Genomic DNA, 24,266 nt, shown 5'->3' with positions numbered 1-24,266 from the left:
ACGATTGATTCATCGATTCAGTCAGTTTGGTCTAAATTCTTTTTACTTTAGCCACTGTACTTTTCAGTGTACTTTTTTAAACTGTACTTTTATTTTAAATTGACATTTGGAGAACAGTTTGACTGCCCATTTTTAAGCTTGTATTGGTATCACAGCTGGACTGAACTGTGAATCGACTCTCTTTGTCAAACGACTCAGCAGGAACAATCAAAATGGCGAACATGGACGTGTTAGCCAAAACAATAGCGAAGGATTATGTGTAAGTAACATCTTTACACACTTTATATCGCGTTATTTTCGTATTTAGATATATAAATGCAGGTTACGTGTGTTGAAAATGAAAACATTTCCGTTCAACTTGTTTGACATGCAGTTTCGGTCAGTATCAGTTCTAACACAGTTCTCTGTCTCTGTGGTCAACGGAAACCAGCTGTATGTTTTTGTATACACTTTAATACTTTAAACCAACAACAATGGAACATACGTCTTGAATACCTTATAATTGTGGTCATTTATCAAAACCAGACTTGGTTGTTCTTTTTGGAAAGTATGTTAATATTATTCTATTGTAATTCACTCATTTCCAGAGATAATGTGGAGAGCTCTGACAGTGTGGAGGAAAATGAATATGTACCTGGTGACGATAGAGCTACAAAAGCAGGTAACATGGACATTGCCAGGGAGGAAAAACACAAGAGAAAAAAACACAAACATCGGAGCAAGCACAGAAAACATAAATACCCCTCACCAGATGAAAGGGAACACAAGCACAAGTACAAACACAAACACAAGCGGAAACACAGAGACTCGTTCCGGGATGATAGAGACTGTTCTGCTGGCTATGAAGGTGCAGTCATCTCTCCAAAGCGATCTAGACTTGATGACCTTGCCGCGCTGGAGGATCTGGAGAAACAAAGGGCCATGATTCAAGCAGAGCTTGATAATGAGCTGATGGAAGGGGGTGTGCAATCAGGTATGGGACTGATATTACAAGGTTATAACTCAGATTCGGAGGAGGATGGCGAGGTCCAGGAAGCTGTGCAAAATGGTGAGCAACCAAGACAAGGTTTTGATGATCATGCTGGAAGATCTCGACAGGATTACATAGATGATGTAAAAATCGATTCCCGTCTGGAAGACAAAAGCACGTCTGATGAGATGGCCACCCGGGCTCATAAATCAGAAAAAAGAGTTAGTAAATCTGGTTTAGATGATAACATCAGTGAGAAACCTAGTGATCCCATCCAAGCGAGGGAGCGGAGACGTTCCCGAAGCACTGAGAGATCCAAAGACGGCGGACGGAGATCTAAATCTCCTGTGAAATCCAAGGGCTTGCCATCAAGCAACAAAAAATCAACTACACAGTCTGAGGAGCAAAATGTAGACAACAGATCCACAGCAAGAAGGAGCAAGTCTAGATCTAAAGAAAGAAACACAAACTTGCCAGAAGCTGACGGGGAGAGAGATAAGAAGTCAGTGAAAGCAACCTCAAAAGAAGCTTCATCTGGAAAAGAGAATCGATCTCCTAGCAGAAGACAAGGTCCAGAACAGCACAGTCTGTCTGTTCGGCCCAGGAGCCACCGCTCACCCGAACACTTACCTGTTGCCCAAAGCACAGACAGGGCATCCCGGCAGGACAGATCTTCATGTCACAACAGATCCCCTCCAAGAAGAGGCCGATCTCGGTCGGTTGAGAGGAGACGGAGAGAAGAAGAACGACAGAGACTCTCCAACGACAGGTTCTAGCTCTAGGTTCTTGTTTCTTATTGTTACCCGGATTTAAACTTTTTGAACTCACTTTTACATTGTTTTGTTATATTCGCAGGATGCGATCTCGTGATGTGGCAGGAGGCCGCAGCGAGGAGAGTCCCTCTCTGAACTCCAGACGAAGGTTAAACCACTCGCCTGTCAGACGAAGGTCCCGTTCTCCCAGGAGACGAACCAGCAGGTCTCCCCTCAGACACAGGTGACTGTGGTGTGCGGTAGCATTTAAAACTGCAACAACTCCTCATTTAGAGGATACAACTATCCAGTAAGCTTCAATGAGCTAAAAGTAAATGCACAGAGAAGTGCTAAATGGATTTGGTTTGCTCTCCTTGAACTTCAATAGAATTTTAAAGTACAAGTTTACTTCCAGAACAAAAATTTACAGATAAGTCACCACCTTGTTATCCAAGATGTTCATGTCTTTCTTTCTTCTCTCGTAAAGAAATTCTGTTTTTTGAGGAAAACATTTCAGGATTTCTCTCCATAGTGGACTGCTATGGTGTCCGTGAGTTTGAACTTCCAAAATGCAGTTTAAATGCAGCTTCAAAGGGCTCTAAACGATCCCAGCCGAGGAAGAAGGGTCTTATCTAGCTCTGTTTGAACTCTGTGTATTCCGGTTCAATACAGTTAGGGTATGTCGAAAAACTCCCATCTCATTTTCTCCTCCAAATTCAAAATGCTCCTACATCGCTGCAGAAGTACCGACCCAGTGTTCACAAAGATGATCAAACACCCTTTACAAAAAAAGGTAAAACAGTGATGTAGGATGATTTTGAAGTTGGAAAAGAATGACATGAACACCTTGGATGACAAGAGGGTGAGAAATTATCTGTAAATTTTGTTCTGGAAGTGAACAAAGAGCATCACATTTACATCTGCATGCTAATTTACTCATTTTAATATTTCTCAGTAGAGTTAAAAAGGAATTAATATTGTGTATATCTAGGGGGCGTGACAGGATGGAACGCAGGCAGCAGGCACGTTCGGGATCCAAGGATAGGCGGAGGAGAAGGAGCCGGGAAAGAGAGGACATGTTTAAGGGCAGTCTGTCTGAAGGAATGAAGCCTGAGAAGGAGGACACGGATGAAGAAGTGTGAGTATTAATCAAAATAATATTTCACTTTTATGTTGCTGATTATATTTGGACTTGATTATGTATACTAATGTGTCTAGGATGGAGGATTATGACGTTGATGAAGAGGATGAGGAGGCTTTGATAGAGCAGAGAAGACTTCAGCGCTTGGCCATCATGCAGGTCAGAACATTTTAAAGAGAAAGTTCACCCTTTCATCGATTAAAATAGTCTATGTGACATCAGTGACATCAAGCTATGAAAATACTTTTTGTGCACTAAGAAAACAAAAATAACTTCACTCAACATGGCCCTTGAATGCAGGGTTAGAAAGCTCTCTGATATTATCAAAAATATCTTAATTTGTGTTCTGAAGATGAGCAAAGGTCTTATGGGTTTGAAACAACATGAGGGTGAGTAATTAATGACTGAATTTTCATTTTTGGGTGAACTATCTATTTAATCGCTTGTATGGCTTTTACTTTGTTTCAGATGTACACAAATGTTTAACATTTTGGGATGAATATAGGGAAGAAATGAATACTTTTATTTAGCAAGGATGCATTAAAGTGATTAAAAGTGACAGTAAAGACATATTACAAAACATTTCTATTTCAAATAAATGTTCTTTTAAGCATTCTGCTAATCAAATAATTATAAATATTCAACAAAAAATATTAAGCAGCACAACTGTTTTGTTATATGTACACCATACTTTTGAACAATAGAGTATGTAATGTGATTGTGTTTGTGTGTCCTGTACAGAAATACAAGCCAGTAAATGAGGACAGTAACATGTCAGGACTCTCAGATCGCGGCAGTCCTCAGAGTAGCACACACAGCCGATCGCCATCACCCGATGACATCCTCGAGCGTGTGGCTGCTGATGTCAAAGCCTACGAGCAAGAGAACATGGACACATTCGAGGACAATGTGAAGGCCAAGCATAGCCTTGTCTCTCAAGAAAAAAATGGTATGTCATCTGCAAGATATCTTTTAATTAAAAGTGCACTTTCCACATGTATTACAAATTACCAAAAATGAACATTTTGTCAGTAATTACTCACTCCCATGTCATTCCAAATCTGTAAGACCTTCGTTCATCTTTTTTGATGAAGCCTGAGAGCTTTGTGACCCTGAATAAACTGCAATGCAACTGACACATTCAAGGTCCAGGAAGGTATTAAGGGAGGACATTGTTGAGCTAGTCCATGTGACATCAGTACGCCGCATTCTGCGTCAGCAGCAGCACACTCATACGTTGTGATACTCTCGTGAACCCGCATCAAAGACTGACAGGAAAGAGAAGAAATTCTTGAAAAGAGTTGTTATTTTTGTTTTCTTTGTGCACAAAAATAATTCTTGTCGCTTCATAAAATTATGGTTGAACCACTGATGTCACATTGACTATTTTTCAGTGTCCTTACTACCTTTCTGGGCCTTGAACGTCAGTTTTGTTGCTGTCTATGCAGGGTCAAAAAGCTCTCAGTTTTCTTAAAAGTATCCTTATATGTGTTCTGAAGATGAACATAGGTCTTATGGGTTTGGAACGACATGAAGGTGAATAATTAATGACAGAATTTTCATTTGTTGGTAAACTATTCCTTTGTTTGATTATTATGTAACATAAACACTCATTCATATGTAGTGATCATAAAATTGTAAATTGTTTTTGCTGTCTAATAATCTATTTAAAATGTAACATTTTCACAATTTATTAAAGTAGTTTATAACAGTTATAATACATACACCTGCGAGGATATCTTTGTGACTAGTTAACAATAACATTTGCTTAATACTACATCCACGCCAACAGGTGTCAGTGTAAAGTCTAAGATGGCTCTCATGTCAGTTGTTCAGGAAGACAAAAAGAAAAAGTAATTGAAATGTGAGACATGAAATATTCACTCTGTTGTAATGCAAGGTGGTCTGATACATTATCAGCAAGTCTACGTTCCTTTCATTGCATCATTGTTCTTTTTCTTTAGGTGCTAATCTGAAAAAGCCACCAGCCCCAGATATGTTCACAGAGTCAGATGACATGTTTGCTGCTTACTTTGACGTGAGTAGCCAAGTTCTTGCTTTCCGTTGCATAGGTCAATGGCTTTGCAAGCCCCAGAATTTGATTGAATTTGTCCATGTAAGGGGATCTCTACAGGTAGAGTTGCATAGTCCTGTGCAAGCTGTTGTTTCTGTACTGGAAACTTTGTTCAAAGCTTTTCTCTCAAGTGGGTAATCTGACTCTGGTGCTCAATGGATCTTGAGGCCCCTCAGACTTTGAAACGGTCTCTTACGGTGTCAGTCACTCGTTCATGAATGAACATTTTAATCAACTCTCTGAATTCAATCATGTTGACAGTGACAAATCCACATCTAATCTCTCTGCAGAGTGCCAGGTTACGGGCCGCAGGCATTGGCAAGGACTTCAAGGAGAACCCAAGTCTCAAAGATAACTGGACAGATGCAGAGGGCTATTACCGTAAGTTTGTTGTCTTACAGCAAATGTTGTATTTAAAGGGATAGTTCACTAAAATAATTACTCATCCTCATGTTGTTCCAAACCTGCATGAGTTTCCTTCTTTTGTTGAACATAAAAGAAGATTTTTTGGAGAATGCTGGTAATCAAACAGTTGATGGTCCCCCATTGACTTCCATAGTATTTCTTTCCCTGCTATGGACGTCAATGAGGACGTCAAACAACAACTGTTTGGTTTCTCAAAATATCTTCTTTTGTGTTCAACATAAGAAGGAAACTACATGAGGGTGAGTAAATGATGACAACATTTTCATTTTTGGGTGACGTATTATTTTAAATCTACAGAATCCAAACCTTGTTTACAAGACTGAAAATTTCTAGGGTCTCATGTTAAAGAGGACATCAAAGACGTGATTGTTCTTTTAATGTATTCAGGTGTGAACATTGGCGAGGTGTTGGACAAACGGTACGGGGTGTACGGCTACACTGGACAGGGTGTCTTCAGTAACGTGATCCGAGCCAGAGACTTGGCTCGAGCCAATCAGGAAGTGGCAGTGAAAATAATACGCAACAACGAGATGATGTAAGACACTTCCCTTAAAAGCTGACTGCTTAGCCTTTAAACACTTCTGTCTGGTACAGTTGGATTTCTAATCCAACCACAGTGTGTGATGTTGGTTAAGTCCACAATTTTAATGTTCTCAATAATGTAATAGGGATTTATTTTGACAGGAACTGAGATTTAGAGTAGGTGTCGATGTGGTCTTTATGTGACCGACTACCACATGTTTTATCCCACAGGCAAAAGACAGGCCTCAAAGAGTTGGAGTTTCTGAAGAAACTAAATGACGCCGACGCAGATGATAAGTTCCACTGTTTGCGGCTCTTTAGACACTTTTATCACAAGCAGCATCTTTGTCTGGTGTTCGAACCACTCAGGTACTTTACGGTCAACAGATTCACATACATCAAAGCAGCATGAGTTTGTCTCTTAAAGCAACTTTCTTGTTTTCTGGCTTTAGCATGAACCTGCGGGAGGTGTTGAGGAAGTATGGAAAGGACGTTGGGCTGCACATCAAGGCTGTGCGTTCGTACAGCCAGCAGCTTTTCCTGGCTCTTAAACTTCTCAAACGCTGCAACATCTTGCATGCTGACATTAAACCTGACAATATTCTAGTAAGTCACAGTTCTTGTGCCATAAATATTTGGACGCTTGCTTCTAGGGCTGGGTTTTGACACAAATTTCATGATTCAATTTAATTCTGATTCACAAGCTTGCGATTCGATTCGATATTGATTATTTGTGGACCACAAAACCAGTCGCACAGGTATATTTGTAGCAATGGCCAGCAATACACTGTATGGATCAAAATGATAAATTACTTATTTTATGCCACATATCATTAGGATATTAAGTAAATGTTCCATGAAAATATTTTGTAAATTGCCTACCTTAAATATATCAAAACTTAGTAACATGCATTGCTAAGAACTTCATTTTCTCACTATTTTGATTTTTGAACACCCTCAGATTCCAGATATTCAAGTAGTTGTATTTTGGCCAAATATTGTCCTATCCTAACAAACCATACAACAACGGAAAGCTTATTTATTCAGCTTTCAGATCTCAATTTTATTCTCAATTTCAAAAAATTGACCCTTATGACTGGTTTTGTGGTCCAGGGTCACATTTATGGATTATGGATATATATATAAAAAAATCTCTCAACTAATGCTTTAAAAAAAAGTCAGTTGGTAAATTAGAAGGTTAAAATGAACTGATTTGTATGCAAACGCTTTCTACTCCAGTTCTCTACTCCAATTTGTTTTTTAAAATATAAACATTTAAATGGTGGCTATCATAAAAACTTAAACATAAATGAAACATTGAAGAATAGTAAAAATTATAATGGATATGTTATATAGTGGATATATTTAGCAAAATGCTGTTCTTTAGAGTTAATTTTTCTAGCTGACCAATGAGTTTATGGTCACCAAATATGTTTTTTTGTGACATATTTGTCATGCGCGGTTGAAAGACTGATTGAGTGATTACATGAGACAAAAATGAATTTCGGTGAGTTGAGCTTTTTCTGTTAACATACCTTTGGCTGTTCATTTATGTTTATTTTGTGCCGTAACTGGTATTAAAGCAGAGGAGATTCACTTTTGAACAGAGGATCTACAGCGATCTGTCACTCCACATTAAACAGCGGCAAAACAGCATTTATTGTTTGAATACTGTAATAACATAGGTAGAATTTGGAATCTGATACTTTGTTTCATATCAAAAGTAACAAAGCACAAAGCTTATTGCTATTTATTAAATGGAAGGTGTGCTACAGTGTTCCGTTCATTAACTGAAAACAGGCTAGAATAATCGATTCCTGAGCTTTAAGAATCAATTTCGTAAAAAGAAATGAGAAATGGTTTCTGCATCTGTGTCTTATAACATGAACATATTTGATACTCTGAAGGTGAATGAATCCAAGACCATCCTCAAGTTGTGTGACTTTGGCTCAGCGTCACATGTGGCTGACAATGACATAACACCATATCTGGTCAGCCGCTTCTACAGGGCACCTGAGATCAGTAAGTAAATGCTTAACGAATCAGATTAATCCATATTAGCAGACTGAAAATAAAGAGTTTTGATAATCTCATCTGAAATAATGCTTGTTCTCAAGGTTTTTCTTCCTCTTTTTGCAGTCATCGGAAAGTCATATGATTACGGAATCGATATGTGGTCCGTGGGCTGCACTCTCTACGAACTATACACAGGGAAAATCCTTTTCCCAGGAAAGACAAATAACCACATGCTGAAACTAGCCATGGACCTGAAAGGAAAACTCCCTAATAAAGTAAGAATTAATCAGATATTAGGAATTAAAACAAAATATACTAAAAAAATCAAATACTTTATGATGTCTTTACAGATGATCAGGAAAGGACTGTTCAAGGACCAGCACTTTGACCAAAACTTGAACTTTTTGTATACAGAGGTCGATAAGGTCACTGAGAGGGTGAGTGTTCCATTCATATTCCGTTCACTAATAACAATAATAAATCTTTAATCTTTTTTTATTTCTTCCTCTGTCGTCTTCCCCACAGGAAAAGGTCACAATCATGAGTACCATTAACCCAACTAAGGACCTGTCGATGGACATGGTGGGTCGCCAAGCGCTACCAGAGGACCAGCGTAAGAAGGTTGTTCAGCTCAAAGATCTATTGGACCAGATTCTGATGCTGGATCCTGCCAAGCGGATCACCATCAACCAGGCATTACAGCATCCTTTCATCCAGGAGAGGATATGATCAGCAGCGTACCTCAGAGATTCATGATGGTTTTGTATCTGCAGATACGACTCAACAAAAGACGTTTGCATATTTTATTGCCATGCTATTTTATTTTAGTTTCTGATTTTTCAGAACCAGGACACAGTGGAGATTTACTTTATTTTATTATTATAATTAGACGACTTACAATACACTCTATAAGCTGTAAAGAGAAAATCTATATTGTTCAGATGGCATGCTTTATACACAGCTTCTTGCTAATAATAATAATGTCAAATATATTTGATATTATGCTCAAGGTTCAGAATGTAAAAATATCCATTTGTGTGCTAAGTTCACAGACCTTATATTTTATGTACAATTCTAGAATTTGATGTAAACCAAATATTACTCAACCACCAAGGACTGTTTAGAGTGTGACGTCAGTAAGACCAGCATAAATGCTGTCTATATCCACCCTCCCCTCCCTTAGGTGTGAGAGTGAGAACTCAACCTGGCGTGCAGGCCCACGGCATGCCCCATGCCCTAGGTGTGTTTCTGCTGAATCTGAGGTCTTGGGTCCTGCTTGACCTGGTCTGCAGGGAAAGCCTCCTCTATAAAGGCAGGTTGTACACCTCTATCGGTACACTGAAGGTAAGCTAATCGTTCCAAAACAAACGGCATCAACATTTTGCGTTCTTTTCAAGCCCAAATAAAGTGACATCACAAAGCTCTTTAGGCTTCTCCTGCATGTTTACAAATGTAATTTGGAGAAATAGACATGCATTGAAACTCTTTGTCACCCTTTTGCTCTGTACCAAAACCTAGTGAGGCATCATAGATATATCATTTATTTTATTATATTGTATAACATTATATTAAGTTACAGTTCAAATGTTTGGAGTCTTTCTTTATTTAAAAAAAAAAAAAAATTATATACTTAATGTCATTTATTCCTGTGATGGCAAAGCTGAATTTTTTTAGCAGCCATTACTCTAGTCTTCGCTGTCACATGATCCTTAGATATCATTCTAATATGCTGATTCAGTGATTAAGAAACATTTATTATTATTTTCAGAATGAAAAATAATTGTGCTGCTTAATATTTTTATGAAAACCATGAGATACCTTTTTTCTAGGATTCTTTGATAAATGGAAAGTTCAAAAGAACAGCATTTGTTTGAAATATAAATCTTTCGTAGCATCATAAATGCCTTTACTGTCACTTTTCATCCATTTGATGCAAACTTTCTGAATGAATGTATTCATTTCTTATGAGAAAAAAAAAAAAACGTTGACCGCATACTTTTGAACAGTAGTATACATTGCACAATACTTAAAAATATTATCAAAAACTGTAAAATTAAAAACTACACTACCAAAAGTTTTTGAACAGTATTTTTTTTGTCTCTTCTGCTAAACAAGCCTTCATTTATTTGATCCAAAGTACAGCAAAACAGTAAAATTGTTAAATATTTTTACTATTTAAAATCACTGTTTTCCATTTGAATATATTTTAAAATGTAATTTTTCTTGTGATTTCAAAGCTGAATTTTTAGCATCATTACTCCAGTCACATAGTGCTTTAAATATCATTCTAATATTCTGATTTGCTGCTCAAAAAAACATTTATTATTATTATTATTATTATTATGTTGAAAACAGCTGAGGTATCTGAAATGGAAATCTTTTGTTACATTATAAATGTCTTTTCCACATTCTGAAAATTTTTCTATTCATCAAAGAATCCTGAAAGAAATGTACTGTAGCTGTTTTAAATATTGATAATAATAAAAAATGTTTTTTGAACAGCAAATCAGCATGTTAGAATGCTTTCTGAAGGATCATGTGACACTGAAGGCTGGAGTAATGGTGCTGAAAATTTAGCTTTGAAATCACAGGAATAAATTACATTTTGAAATATATATATTCAAATAGAAAGCAGTTATTTTACATAGTAAAAATATGTCACAATTTTACTGCTTTTGCTGTATTTTGGAACAAATAAATGTAGGCTTAGTGAGCAAAAGAGACTTCTTTAAAAAAACATTCTAAATCTTACTGTTCAAAAACTTTTGACTGGTAGTGTATTTTACTCAGTATTGCAGTCGAGAGCCTATGTAAAGCATTCCAAAATGTCACATTTGAGGGTGCTGCCTTAGTATGGAATAGGCAGTAAGGCAGCTTCACTAGATTTTGGAACAGAGCTTCTTTTGTGGTGTTTCTCACAGAGATAAAACGGTATGTGTGAAAACACTGTCTGTCGCTCTTTGAAAAACGGAAGGAACCGGTTACGGTTGACGTCAAGGGTAAGAGTAAATCCAAATGTTTGCAATGGACCAAGCACCTTCAGTGTACTGCCTCTGACAGACATACCTCACCATTTTCAGAGTTGTCACACTTACGTGTCATAGTTTTTGTACAATCTATTGAGTGCTTTTCAATATGCATGAGAATATCTTATATGTATGGCTTCCAATGCACTACTGTACAAACCTGGTGTGTTTTTCACTATGTGTAGACAATTTAGATGTCTTTTTTTTGTGACTGTTCTTGTGTTTGTGACCATGTTGTCTTTTGATACAGGGGTTTTCCTGCTCTGATCTATGAATCTGCTTGTTACAAGCGGTAATTGCTTCTTTATTCATATCTCAATTCCTTATGTTCCAAAGTATGCTGGAAGAATTATCTGCCTGTTATTATTTGCAAAGCCTGTCCTGCATGATAATGGAATAATTTGAATTTACTGTAAATTCACATTATTTGTTATCATTAAACAATATAAAAATAAAGCTGTTTTGTGGTGGAAAAAAAACATGAATTTAGAGTTCCCACAAGTTGTCTGTCTTTCAAGCATTTCATGCGAGTTTAATCATAATAACACTAAGAATATAATTCAGCGTCTTAGGAACCTTATGGTGGGTTTTGTTTCATCAACACTAACTGCTGTTTGTGCTGTTTCTCCCACTGTTTCTTTGTGTTCGAGTATATTCTCTGGCCAATGGAGACATGTCTGTTCATCATCCTCCTGCCTGCCTCTGCTTTCAAAAGGACAAGACCACTTCAAGGCCCTTTATCCAGGTCACTCCTAAAGGCATGTTTAGATCCAACACAAAGCAAAGCTCTGATTAGAAATGAACAGCCAGTTCAGAGGGCTGATGCTTATGGGATTTATGTTCCCATCTCATCTGTAGTAACAATGAATGTTTTTATTGTATTGAGCTGTAGATATGAGACAACACCAATGAACCTGACAGCAGACAATGGGTTTTCGAACTTGCCAAAGACCCCAAATATAATGATAGGGACGCTTTTCTAAAATACACTACCAGTCAAAAGTTTTTGAACAGTAATTTTTTCAATGTTTTTTGATGATGACTCTTCTGCTCACCAAGCCTGCATTTATTTGATCTAAAGTACAGCAAAAACAGTACAATTTTGAAATATTTTTAATGTTTAAAATAACTCTCTTTTTTAATATATATTAAAATGTAATTTATTCCTGTGATCAAAGCTACATTTTCGGCATCATTATTCCAGTCTTCAGTGTCACATGATCTTTCAAAAATCATTCTAATATGCTGATTTGCAGTTCAACAAACATTTTATTGTTATTGTTACCAATATTTAAAACAGCTAAGTACATTTTTTTCAGGATTCTTTGAATAAAGATCCAAAGATCAGCGTTTATCTGAAATAAAAAGCTTTTGTAATATTATACACTATACCATTCAAAAGCTTTTTGTTTTGGAAAGAAATTACTTAGCAAGGATGCTTTAAATTGATCAAAAGTGATTATAAAGACATTTATAATGTTACAAAAGATTTCTATTTCAGATAAATGCTGTTCTTCTGAACTTCTATTTGTCAAAGAAAGCCGTTTTTAGCATAATAAATTTTTTTGAGCAGCAAATCAGAATATTAGAATGATTTTTGAAGGATCATGACTGGAGTAATGATGCTAAAAATTCAGTTTTAAGATCACTGAAATAAATTATATTTTACAATACATTCAAATAGAAAACAGTTATTTTAAATAGTAAAAATATTTCAACATTTTTACTGTTTTTGCTGTACTTAGGATGAAAAAAATACAGGCTTGGTGAGCAGAAGAGACTTGAAAACATCAAAAATTTTACTGTTCAAAAACTTTTGACTGGTAATGTATAAGGGCAGCCTTTTATTGTGCTTGTGAATATTTAATGAAATATAATATTGACAACTATTATTTCTATCTACCAGTGTTATTATTTGTCTGATCACAGAATAACTTAATCATATTCAGCTTTGTGAGGACCTTGCATTGACTTTATCCAATGGTGTGAACTGCAGGGGTTCGTTCTGGGACTGTTTTGTTTTTTTATTCAAGACCTAAATGGCCTGATTTAGACCTTTTGTGTCAACAGATGATTGTGTATTTCCCCAGGATATTTCAAGAATGTGTGCTTTTTGTAATGTACCAAGATACTGGTATATTTATTCTCTGTATTGTAGGTGCTGTCTGTTAAAGAAGACTCTTAAAGGAAATCTCATCTGGAAAAAGGTTTCTGTTTTAGAGCGAGCTCTTACGAGAATTAAGCTGTTGATTTTAAGCTGACAATACACTGTGTGGTTGAATAGTAGTTCCTCATTTAGCAAATAATAAACTGATTCTGATTCTGCTTTTGTTCTTTTAAAAAAAATAATTTAGTCAACATCCAGGTGTATTTATACAGTATAACCCAATTTTTGCCTAAACCCAATAAATACCTCCTAAGCTGGCAATTTATACTCATGATTCATACACCATACATATATACAATTAAAAAAATTAATGACTCAACATCTATAAAATTGTTACAATCTGGTATATGCCATATTTATTAACCAAAAGGTAATGCTTTTTCTTTTTAAGAAATCAAGTTTGCACGTCATCCACAAAAGTAACTTTTTCATTTAACCACAACTAACCATTTCCAATTCTGTTTTCAGGGTAAGTGTTAAAATTTTCCCTACTGTCATGGCCACATGTGACTCCAAGTGTGGGAGAGATCCTGACGGCCAGCTGCTGTCCTGCTCTATTATTGAAGTGCCTTTCAAGAGCCCATCTTCTGATCCACTCATGGGGGAAATTACCGACTGTGCACGTCATAACATTTTGTGTCCGATTATACAGCCAGTATTGCACAAGAATATTAATAAACGGTGAATTTTAAAATTGACACGTCGTCTGGTTTCATTTGTATATAAAGTTGTTTTGATATATTGATAACACTGTATCACAGTTAGTTTTGCTGCATGTGGTTAGCACATGGTTCCTATCACTTGTCTACATCAGTAAAAAAACAGACAAAAGCCCACAAATAAAACAAAGAGCTTCTAAAGAAATGTTTTGGGTTACCGTGTAAGATGTTTTTTTTTGTGGTAACTGACAGCATGCCACAAATGTTGTTGATGTACCTCGACTTGTATTGAATTTGCAACATTAAATACAGTAACATGCACACAGGTAATAACACACTGTCAAACCCCAAGCTTAAAACCCTTAAAAATAATTATATCATGTTTTCCTGCAAAAAGCTTTAGCGGGAACATTAGTCTTTTCAGAAGAAGTCTTCTGAGGCTTTATCATGGCTTTCTTTGTGGGTTTGCATCTCTTTGGACTACTGTTCAAATGAACAAGATCTTGAACAAGGGCTTTAGCAGTCTTTAATCTGACCACACCAGAGTGTGGTTTCTTAGGTAAAGCTGACGGTTGCTGAAATCCAATTAACACCTTCTCATTTTGCGAGGGGCGATTGCGATGCGTAGACTTTGAATGAGAGCTTGAAGAAAGGGTGAGTTTTGTTACATCTAAAACTGAATTGCTTTTAGTCCTCAAGAGTTCTACCTGAGAGCAAGGGCTTTCTATACGTCTCAGACGATTGGTGCTTCGAACCAAAGCAGTTGCCGGACGAGATCTGACTGCTTTTCCTTGTTCTTTCTGTATAGTCGCAGTCTGAAGTTTCTCCAGCTTTATCAAGCGTGCAGCCATAGCGGTGAGACAAGGGTCGTGCTGGCTCTCCGAATCATCCGCTGTGCACTGCAACTGACTAAAGTCGAGATCTTTGAGTGGAAATGGAAGAACCTCGGGATACACTTGCTCTCCAGTCTCTGTAGGTTCGAGATCTCTATCAAATGAGTCTGGCCTCAGGTCCAATTCTACAGGAGTTTCCCATTTTAGTATTGGATTATTGTCTTTCTCTTGATCAGAGAGGTCACTGTTTTCAGATTCGACTGAAGGTTCAGTAGCATTTCCTCCAAGAGGTTCAATATTGGATCTGCTACAAAAGGAATTACTGATTTTCTTGATCTCATCTTTTGGAGAAACAATGCGGCTGACCTGTATGGGGTGGATTTCCAGTTCTGGTCTGGTTTTTACCTCAGGTTTGTGTTCTTGTGTGTCCCAGAGGATTGGAGGCTGAAGACCAAGCCTCTGCCATCTGTGTGACAGCATCCTTAACTGGGTTTTATGATGTTGCTTTGAGCTAAAGAAAATAATTAATGTAAAAATGTCAATTACAAGAGTATTTTCCCTAGATGCCATTTAACCTCTTCAATAGATATCCAAGCATTGGAGTATCAGTTCCAGGTTGGCAAAGTGTGAGATGTCTAGTGTTGCAGCATGGTACAAAGCTACATTCAGTTCAACAAAAGGTTAAGATTCCTGGCAAACACAGTAAGTCTCTGTGCCAAGTCCTGATCTACATTTCTAATATATTAGTTTTACATTAAACGCAAAGTGTAAAACATACAGGTGGGTAATAGAACACCTATTGCAAGTAATACCGCCACTGCTAGCGTAATTAGGATTGATATTTTAAAATGCTTTACACTTAGATGACCCTGTCACACTGATGGCTGTCATCTGGCTGGCAGTGCCTGATGGGTCAGTAAGAAGTCAGTATCTACTTACACTTGGGATGATTTTGTTTGGCTGCAACAGGTGGTTGGTTCTTGTGCCGTACAGCCATTAGAAATGCTGCCTACCAAAGATACCTGAAAAATAAATTCTTTATGATTTTCATTGAAATTTTGCACACATGAATTTTGCACACATTAGTTACAAATGTATAACTGTTACTGAATGTTATGAAATATCAAACATTGAAACCCAATGCATTAAGAGCTGGGGGGTGATAACTTTTGAACGGAATGAAAATTGTTCTTATTTTGCCTAAATATCATATTTTTTCATTTAGCACTGCCCTTCGGAAGCTACAGAAGATACTTAAATGTTTCCCAGAAGACAAAAAAAGTTAAATTTACCCTGATCTTCAAATTCAAAAAGTTTTTACCCCCGGTCGTGTTTCCTTCTGAAGCATCAGTGAGCCTTTTAACCTTCTGTAATAGTTGCATATGAATGGAAAAAATGGATCTCAAAATCATAGTCGTTGATGGAAGGGGTTCCAATACACAAAAAATGCTGAAGAACCAAAGAATTTGTGGGACCTGAAGGATTTTTCTGAAGAACAGAAACTGTTTTTAACTGTTCAGGACAAACAAGGGACTCATGAACAACTATCACTAAACAAAAAAACTCAGCTGTAGATCATTCTGGTAACAACATAGTATTAAGAATCAAGCGTATGTAAACTTTTGAACAGTGTTATTTTTCTCTTGTGGACTATATGTAAATGTCTTTTATGTGAAATATCTTATTCATGTCAGTACTAAATAAAAAAAACATTCAATTTCTATGATTCCTCTTGTTTTGTTAAAATAATTAACATTTTGTAGATTCTGTAAACTTTTGACTTCAACTGTATATATAAGAGTTCAGATGCAAAAGCCTCTAAATCCTAAATCCAGTGTTTTTCTTTAAAATGAGCATTTCTTTCTGGCTACTTTGTATAGGTTTCTATGTAAGTACTGGTATTTCTGATTGGGCTGAGGCTGGAATTTAGCAAGTTTGAAGTAAAAATATTCGAAGGACGTATACTATGTGTCAGGAGCATTCACTCAGTATCATTAACTCATTTTTGACCGAGATGACATTTAGCTGGTTTTGCATCTGAACTCTTCATATAATACTCAGTTACAGTGGCAGCTCAAGTAACTTCATATGCAGAAGAAACATCGATACCTGTTGTGTGTTCACTACCGCAGACATGTGCAGACTCTCCAGTCGCTGTACTAACTGAGTAATGTAGACGTCCTGCGAACACAGAATATTCAAACAACAGTGTCAATAGACAAAGGATATGTCATCTAAAGTTACCTATGTGAACACACTGTCTATGTAATATGTCTATTAAAACATTTCACTCGCAGAGATGAAATTGTTTATTAATATTTGAAACCTTTAGTAAGGTAGTAAGGTTTAAAGTAGAAAACAAAAGACATTTGCAACACCCCAGTTGATGGGATGCCATTGTACTATGATAATATGTAGGCTATACAAAAAGCCTCTGTTTATATTGGGTCATATAAAGGGTCATTTTCATAAAAAATAAACTTCTTACCTTATCAAACTCTGTTGATAAAAAGGCACCTGGGATGAAAAAAAGGCCCGTAAGGTAAAGCATTGTTTCAAGTCTGGAAAGAAATTATTAAAAATGTATTTAGACATGCTCACCTTCAAGTGGTGGTGTAAGATCTGTCTGAAACCTGCTCTGGACCCGCCAGTTACCCTATGATACATAAGCCAAATTTACATGACAAGTAAAAACAGAGTTCTTGTCAGCGGTCCATTAGTGAAACGCTCATATTTATTTTCATAATACTCTGTGAGGACCCCATTCAGTTCAATTTAGATTTACCTCAAAAAGTCTCCCACTGACACCTTCAGAACGCTTCACAGGTAAGCGATGATGTCAGGCTAATTTGCATACTGAAAGGTGATTGGTTGTTTTCTTCTATTTACATATTACATTGTGAATGTTTTCTTACGTGTATTTAATAGTTTATATTACTGCCACTTACAGTAGGCGAGGTAGACAGGTAAACAGGTGCGCTGCAAGCCATTCTTCATCCTTTTTGTCCTTTGTGCTTTCCATAGAACAATCATAGATCCTTATTTGGAATGTGGAATGTTCTTCCAAGTGTTCTTCTTTCTTCGCCGTCCAAGTTTCCGACAGTCGCTGAATTTTGATAAGTGTACTTCATTATATATCGTCAAATGTAAACATATCTGCCAATCAAAGAAAGGAAAGCCCGCACGACTTCCTCCTCCAAGACAAATAATGGAATGCTGAAACCATGGCAACCCTTCACGCCGCCCGCTCTGCCATCGTAGGCCAACATCCATACATTCCTGAAAAGTCATTATGGAGATGCTACCGGTACATCCAACAGCAACTGTGAGTAAATACTATGGAAAAAAATTAAAAATAAGTTTGTTTATTTTTTATGTGTGCCTTTTAGTCAACGTATATAGCGTTAGCTTTATTATCTATGTGGTAGGATACTCCTAAACGCTTAAAACGCTGCAAGACGATTGAATAAAATACACCTTTTTAACTTTTTAAACATGTTTAATATTTTAAACATGTTTCATGCTTGGAAAAATGTTCGCGTTCATCACTAGGGGGAGTGTTAAAGGGGGTTTTTAAAAACAAACGTCTTCCAAATATTGAAATAAGCTTTTAGATTTGATACGTCACAACGTGCGTGTAGTGTTTATACTTTTTATTATACGTTTTCATGTAACTTTCTTTGATTTAAAAAGTAATGAAAGTGATATATTTAACCTCAGATTTATCAGTAATTGACAAGCCAACATCAGTCACATGTATCTGCACTCAGTGGAAAGAACATACGTTAGCTTGTCTGCCACTTCCTGTCGTGAGTAGAGCAGGCAGACAGATTTAAGGTGTGTTTGCTTTGTGGTTATTTGACCCTGCATGCACTGCACAGCACAAATATATCCAAAGGCAAAGCAACTGCAATGCCTTGAATATTTTATATCGTTAAAAATAAATCAGTAAACCATAACAAAGCCAGAGCTATGGCTACATTTTATTCAGCAGTGTTTTTACATCAGTACATAAGGTATTCTTAGATATTTGTAGATATTAAGTACAAAAATAACACACTGTGCATCAATTCGCATCTTAATAAACTGACATTAACTGGAAATTTATGTGATTTTCACTGCCACATCCTGTATGCCCGTTAAATTCAAGGTACTTTCTGACTGCCGTCGGTTGATTTTTGAAGTTCTTGTGTATGGCGTGTGCAAGCACGTGTTTTGTTTTCTAGTGAGTGTATATATGTCTCCCCACAAGACCCACAGTGAGTAAGCCAGACAGATAGTGAACGTCATAGTCCTAACGGTCCTAGCCACAGTACGCACTTGTGGCCGTCTGCCAGATTCGAATGACAAGCATGACATTTAAAAGCTGTTAGTAATTCTCACCTCTATATTAATAGGGGACATGATGGGAAAGTGTGAAAGTACGTCCTGTGACTGAAAGGCACATGTTATTTAGCTACGTATTTAGCCATAAATAAGGGGTAGATAAGAACATAGATGTACTTTTGTGGGTACCACCCCAGTGACAAGATGTTCTGTCCTTAAATTTACAACAAAATCAATGCATGATGGAGAAAATGTGTTTATGCATAGGTGTTTGCATGAAAGACAGGGAATGAGGCTACAATTAGAAATCCTGTATATTAGGTTTTATTTACATTTTGTATTTAACATACTGGTTGACGTTTTACAAAAAAATGAGCAGCAAATACTTATACACATTATTTTTTGATGTGAAGTAAAAACAAAATGGACACAAATGACCTGAATGTACACAACTGGCTTTAAATCTTGAATACAACATTCACAGTTTTTTTGCAGCAATGAAAAGACATATATATATATATATATATATATAACATATAAACACTTTTAGAAGAAATTCAGTGCTTGTACATGACAAATCATTTTGTTATACAACATTTAGATGAACTGAAAATATTAATGCTGAATAAGAGATGGAAAAATATTTTGAACAGTATCCATGCACTCTCCCTGCAACAACACAATTACTTGATCAGGATTTGACACTTGTATTAAAGGGCCCAGTCAAACAGAGAACTTTTGTTATGCAATAGTCAGAGCTGTAGCTATTTCACTGTGGTGAGCAGGTTACTTCACCCTTCGCCAGACAACATGTTTTCAAGCATGCAAAATGCTCCCATGGAACCCTAAACTTCTGCTTTGAAACTCAGATGCTAAGCACCTGCAGCAGAACAGACGATTTCGCTAAGCAAGCCTCACTGATAGTGTTCTGCCACCGATCATAATGAGAGCGCATTGGTGGTATCTGTGTCTGACATAATAGAGGGGCGTGGCGACTTGTGGCTCGATAACTTGTGGCTCTTGAAGCTTGGAATACAGCCAAAATTTTGGAAAAGTCGAATGACATCTTTTCGGAAACGCACTCCAACGAAGGCATAGAGGAACGGATTTAGGCAGCTGTGCATGTAAGCGAGACTCTTCAAAATTTGGCCGGTGATGTCAAAGCGTTGGACCTCTTTGCAGTCTGTGATGGTCATATTGGCTGCCTGCGTGGCTTCCAAGACCAACATGCCGTTGTACGGAAGCTGAGAGATAATAAACACCGTCACAACTGCCAGGATGACCCGCATGGCCTTGTGCTTCTCGAAGCTCCTCGTCTTTAGCAAGGTGCGTATGATGTTGGCATAGCAAAAGATCATCACTATGAGAGGGATGCAGAAGCCCATGCAGATCTGGAGAGCCAGGACCAGTATTTTCGTACGATTGTTTTCATTGTTCCAATAAACCATCATGCAAAAGTGATTGTCCTGATCGTCCTTTTTCGAACGAGCGAAGAGAAACTCTGGGATGGACATCACGATCGCCAGGAGCCAGACTAACACGCAGACGAGTTTGCTGTACAGGAGACGATCCTTCTTGGAGTTCTGCGCTTTGGTAGTCTGGACTATCACTATGTAGCGGTCGACGCTGATGCAGGTAAGTAGAAACATGCTGCTGAAGAAGTTTATTTTATAAATGGCAGAGACGATTTTGCAGAGTGGCGAGCCAAATGTCCAACCAGAGATGGAATCGGCTGCCCAAAAGGGCAGAGTGCAGAGGAAGAACAAGTCGGCAAGAGCCAGGTTCAGTAGATAAACGTCCGTCATCGCCTTCAGCCGGTTTTTGAAGTGGGTGTATATCCAGACCACCAGAAAGTTGCCAATGGCTCCCAGAATCACAATTATCCAATAGAGAGCAGGCTCATAGTACTTTCGAAACTCTCGCACTGCTGATTTGTCACATATTGAGCCATCGTCATAATCACCCATAGTTGTGGAAGAATCTTCATACTCCTGTGCAATGACAAAACATGTCTTGCTTAGATTTTGTTTTATTAACCCTGATTTTGTGGATTTAAACTGCAATCTTGTTGATGTTAACATTGAGACAGCATACATGTAATGTAAATATTCAGATATCACTTACATAGTCTGTCAACCCAGGTATCAGGGTTGTAGACGCAGTTGTGTTCATTGTTGAGCTTCTCTGAGATTCTTCAATAAGAAAAAAATGTAATAAAAATTAAAAATACTCATATTAACACAGATTGACTTATACTGAGCTCATATCTACAACCAAATTTGAATTTGGTCTGTTTAAATGAAATAAAGCCAGTACTTACTCTACGAAAAAACAGTAGTACTACAGATGAGCTGCTGTCTGCTGTCTGCTGTGTTCTCGATCGCTAACTTCACTTTCACGTTGTTTTTGGCACGTCTGGAAAATGTCTGTTTTGCAGAAGCTTTTAAGGTCTGAGGTTTAACCACAATGACGCACAAGAGCATGAACTCTTATTATACTTCTTTTTTCCCTCCTTCACAAATCCACCTTCAAACACAACAGCAGATCAGAGATGTTTGTTTATGAGGATTTTTTCACATTTTGCGCAATGTAAACTATATTGTTTTCATTTTATTTTTGAACATGCCTCAAAAATGTAGGCTAATTACTGAGTTGTAGATGTGATGCACTTGTTCACAGACGTGTGAAAAAGCTCCTCAACATCATTACACCATCATGCACTTTTATCTGGGGTAATATATAATTGCACGCAAAGACTAAAAGGTGGAAAAAAGAAGCAGTTAAGTAGCACCTACATGAGCACATTAACCAACTTGAGATTGTGTATGCAGAGTGATATACTGTCTCATGTATACTAGGAAGATTGTTGGTACCCCTGTTCACTCATTTCAGGTGTTATACATCTAAGTTCATTTAAAGTGGTCATCGGATGCTAAGTTCACTTTTACATGTTGTTTGAACATTAATGTGTGTTGGCAGTGTGTGTACAAATCTACCCTATAATAATAAAAATCCATGCAGTGGTTTTTAATTAATCTGTAAAAATAATATTACCTTTTTCAAATCGAGCCATTCGATTTCTTGGGCCGCTCCCACGAATGTTGATTGACAGCGTCTTACCTCATGCGGCTAAAGTAAACAGGCTCGTCACTCCACAGAGAGAAGAGAGGGGCGGGGCGAGCAGAGCTCATTTGCATTTAAAGCAGCCTTGACCAGAATGAGATGATTTTTGCAGAGCTTATTTTGGCAAGGTAAAAAGGGTGTTGTTTTATACAACCATTGAGAATTTTTAACCAAAGTATGTTATAGACTTTTCATTAAGACCCTGAAGAATCATATCAACTTGTGTAAAATGGGCATCTGATGACCGCTTTAAAATGGTCATGACATGAGAAATCTAATTTTCCTTGATCTTTTGGCTTATAAGAGGTCATTGTACCATTAAAACATCCTCCAAGTTTCATAGCTTAAAACAGCCTCCTCATTACAAACAAAGCACTTATTTAATCAAGCTTCAAAAATGGCTCGTTTGGATGTGAGGTGCCAGGTTACCTCATTTGCATAAACACCGCCTCCAGAGTAACACATCGACAAATAGTCATTTTCTCACCATAGGCCCCACCCACTGGCATTCAGTCGCTGAACGGTTGACACCTGAACATGCGAGTGTCGTGTTAAAATTGAAATTACAATCACTGCTATATTGTCTACACTGGATACCGTATACAGATGCACATTCGCTTTCTGATACAGTCCACACGCTTGAATCTGCCGTCAGTTCGACAAATTGATTGAAAGAACGCTCGTTTTGACACGTTTGGTTTAAATAGTTTGTTTGTGTCTTTGTACAGATATCAGAAAGTTCCGGTACTAGATCTAAGTGCAGTTGCATCACAAACTGTAAGTAAATTATCTCATAATGCTTTGTCTGGAAATTACCGTTTTATTTTGATAATGTTGTCAAAACATTTACATGCAATAACGAGGGGGTGCTGATAGTGTTTCCTATGAAATGACATTAGCCAATCATAAAAAGCCTGACAAGGGCCCGCCCCTTAAATCAGGTCGTTTCAGATGGAGGGTCAGAATGAGGGTTGTAATAATAATTTTCCACTTTTTGTGCAAAAAAACTATTCAAATTATAAGTAAACCTCAAGGAACATATTAAAATAATACAGAAAATCCATTCTAAAAATCCATCTAAATTCATTTTAATTTTATTAGATTTTTAGTCTACCTAAACTGAACTCTTGTTTTCATCTCTCTTGATTAATATACATAAAAAAAACTAGGAAGCACCTGTAACTATCATTATATCTTCCCTTTTTCTAAGGTTTGTTTATCAATGTGGTCAGTCACATTGGCAGTGACATGACAGGATCCTTATTCTTATAGCACAAGTAAAACACTGACCATACGTTAACCAACGAAATTGAGCAATTGAAGCAGTTGCACAGCAACTTTTTGACAATGTTTTTTGCGCAATACAGATGATACACGCACAAACTTTTGACCCTGGCCACGCATAATGCTTTACTCTTTTACTCATTTTAATTTATGTCTGCGCACATCACAAACAACACAAGTAGGTGATACCTTTCACGCTGATTTGTTTTTACAAGTCGTCATTGCATGTATGGTTCCTTGCTCAAGTGTGAATCTTCATGCCCCAGACATCCTGTTTATCATTTATATTGTCTCACCAGACACACACTTCACTTATTTTTATGTTCACTATTAAGCCATATCCGGCGTTGAAGGACACATTTCCTCTTTATCACGTCAGACACATTAGAGCACGTGGCCGCTTGGAATAATCAAACGTGTGAATATATTAAATATATGATATGAAAGTGTAAGCATAGCATAGGTTCTGCTATTGGACGGCTTTGCAAATGACAAGCTCAGAACATTTCAATATACGTTTTAGGTTATCTTGGATCTGTTGCCATCATTTCTGAATGCAATACTGATTGCTCAATCTTATCGCTCATTTCCAGTCATGATAAGACCAAAAAACGTGTTAAGCATCGATAAAAACTGTCCTTCTGTGTGAGAATTCATTGGGTGCATTGATTCCCATAAATAGATAACGGTTGAGAAAATGTAAACAAGGTGTATGTCACAAGAGGTGAAGGGTGTTTACGTTTTCTGCGTGTCTATAATTAAACTTAGTGGCCTTTATAGGTGTTCTTTACACAAGCCACCACGAAATGTTCCTCTTTCTTTACAGTTTTCAGTGACCAGGTCAAACGAAACACATGCACACACACACATATCTCTTTATCTGGCTTTTTAGGCCTTCCTCAAACTGTGGTTTGAGCCCTGATTGGTTAAGATCGAAAAACCGTTGG

General features: G+C 37.2%; 3 protein-coding genes across 8 annotated transcripts; 1 reads left to right on the top strand and 2 right to left on the bottom strand.

The window, feature by feature from the left end:
• Positions 1-13: 13 nt before the first annotated feature.
• On the top strand, positions 14-9,526 carry prpf4ba (pre-mRNA processing factor 4Ba). Its single transcript, XM_051095555.1, has 15 exons — positions 14-259; positions 588-1,739; positions 1,826-1,966; positions 2,714-2,860; positions 2,941-3,022; positions 3,605-3,812; positions 4,828-4,901; positions 5,228-5,318; positions 5,751-5,898; positions 6,117-6,254; positions 6,338-6,491; positions 7,793-7,907; positions 8,025-8,176; positions 8,252-8,338; positions 8,427-9,526. The coding sequence occupies exons 1-15, from the start codon at positions 213-215 to the stop codon at positions 8,628-8,630; spliced, it is 2,940 nt and encodes a 979-aa protein (XP_050951512.1). The 5' UTR covers positions 14-212; the 3' UTR covers positions 8,631-9,526.
• Positions 9,527-13,919: 4,393 nt separating this feature from the next.
• Positions 13,920-17,859, bottom strand: LOC127154194 (uncharacterized). Of its 6 annotated transcripts, XM_051095608.1 has the most exons (7): positions 17,535-17,854; positions 17,188-17,242; positions 17,075-17,103; positions 16,696-16,767; positions 15,879-15,953; positions 15,526-15,608; positions 13,920-15,097 (listed from the first exon to the last, which is right to left on the bottom strand). In XM_051095608.1, exons 1-7 carry the CDS (start codon positions 17,574-17,576, stop codon positions 14,131-14,133), a joined length of 1,323 nt encoding a protein of 440 aa, XP_050951565.1. In that variant the 5' UTR covers positions 17,577-17,854; the 3' UTR covers positions 13,920-14,130. The 6 variants fall into 6 exon arrangements, with proteins under 6 accessions (XP_050951565.1, XP_050951561.1, XP_050951578.1 ...); XM_051095604.1 differs by lacking the exon at positions 17,188-17,242 and having other exon boundaries at positions 17,075-17,147; positions 17,535-17,859; XM_051095621.1 differs by lacking the exon at positions 15,879-15,953 and having other exon boundaries at positions 17,535-17,848.
• Positions 17,860-19,213: 1,354 nt separating this feature from the next.
• ccr9a (chemokine (C-C motif) receptor 9a) lies at positions 19,214-21,386 on the bottom strand. Its single transcript, XM_051095665.1, has 3 exons — positions 21,233-21,386; positions 21,037-21,104; positions 19,214-20,903 (listed from the first exon to the last, which is right to left on the bottom strand). Exons 2-3 carry the CDS (start codon positions 21,082-21,084, stop codon positions 19,851-19,853), a joined length of 1,101 nt encoding a protein of 366 aa, XP_050951622.1. The 5' UTR covers positions 21,085-21,104; positions 21,233-21,386; the 3' UTR covers positions 19,214-19,850.
• Between the last annotated feature and the right edge of the window lie 2,880 nt (positions 21,387-24,266).

Source organism: Labeo rohita, chromosome 2 (assembly GCF_022985175.1).
Source record: "Labeo rohita strain BAU-BD-2019 chromosome 2, IGBB_LRoh.1.0, whole genome shotgun sequence".
Taxonomy (NCBI): Eukaryota; Metazoa; Chordata; class Actinopteri; order Cypriniformes; family Cyprinidae; genus Labeo; species Labeo rohita.
The sequence above is the reverse complement of the archived record's forward strand: the minus strand, read 5'-3'. Positions and strand labels throughout refer to the sequence as shown.

Bases quoted from the DNA above. Each gene is read 5' to 3' on its own strand.
- ccr9a (XM_051095665.1), bottom strand. From the start codon at position 21,084: ATGAACACAACTGCGTCTACAACCCTGATACCTGGGTTGACAGACTAT. The intron at 20,904-21,036 runs GTAAGTGATATC...GTCATTGCACAG, and splicing joins TACCTGGGTTGACAGACTAT to GAGTATGAAGATTCTTCCAC.
- prpf4ba (XM_051095555.1), top strand. From the start codon at position 213: ATGGCGAACATGGACGTGTTAGCCAAAACAATAGCGAAGGATTATGT. The intron at 3,813-4,827 runs GTATGTCATCTG...CTTTTTCTTTAG, and splicing joins TGTCTCTCAAGAAAAAAATG to GTGCTAATCTGAAAAAGCCA. The intron at 8,177-8,251 runs GTAAGAATTAAT...ATGTCTTTACAG, and splicing joins AAGGAAAACTCCCTAATAAA to ATGATCAGGAAAGGACTGTT.
- LOC127154194 (XM_051095604.1), bottom strand. From the start codon at position 17,608: ATGGAAAGCACAAAGGACAAAAAGGATGAAGAATGGCTTGCAGCGCAC. The intron at 15,954-16,695 runs GTATCGATGTTT...CAACTATTACAG, and splicing joins CGGTAGTGAACACACAACAG to AAGGTTAAAAGGCTCACTGA. The intron at 15,098-15,525 runs GTAAGTAGATAC...TATTTTCTTTAG, and splicing joins CAAACAAAATCATCCCAAGT to CTCAAAGCAACATCATAAAA.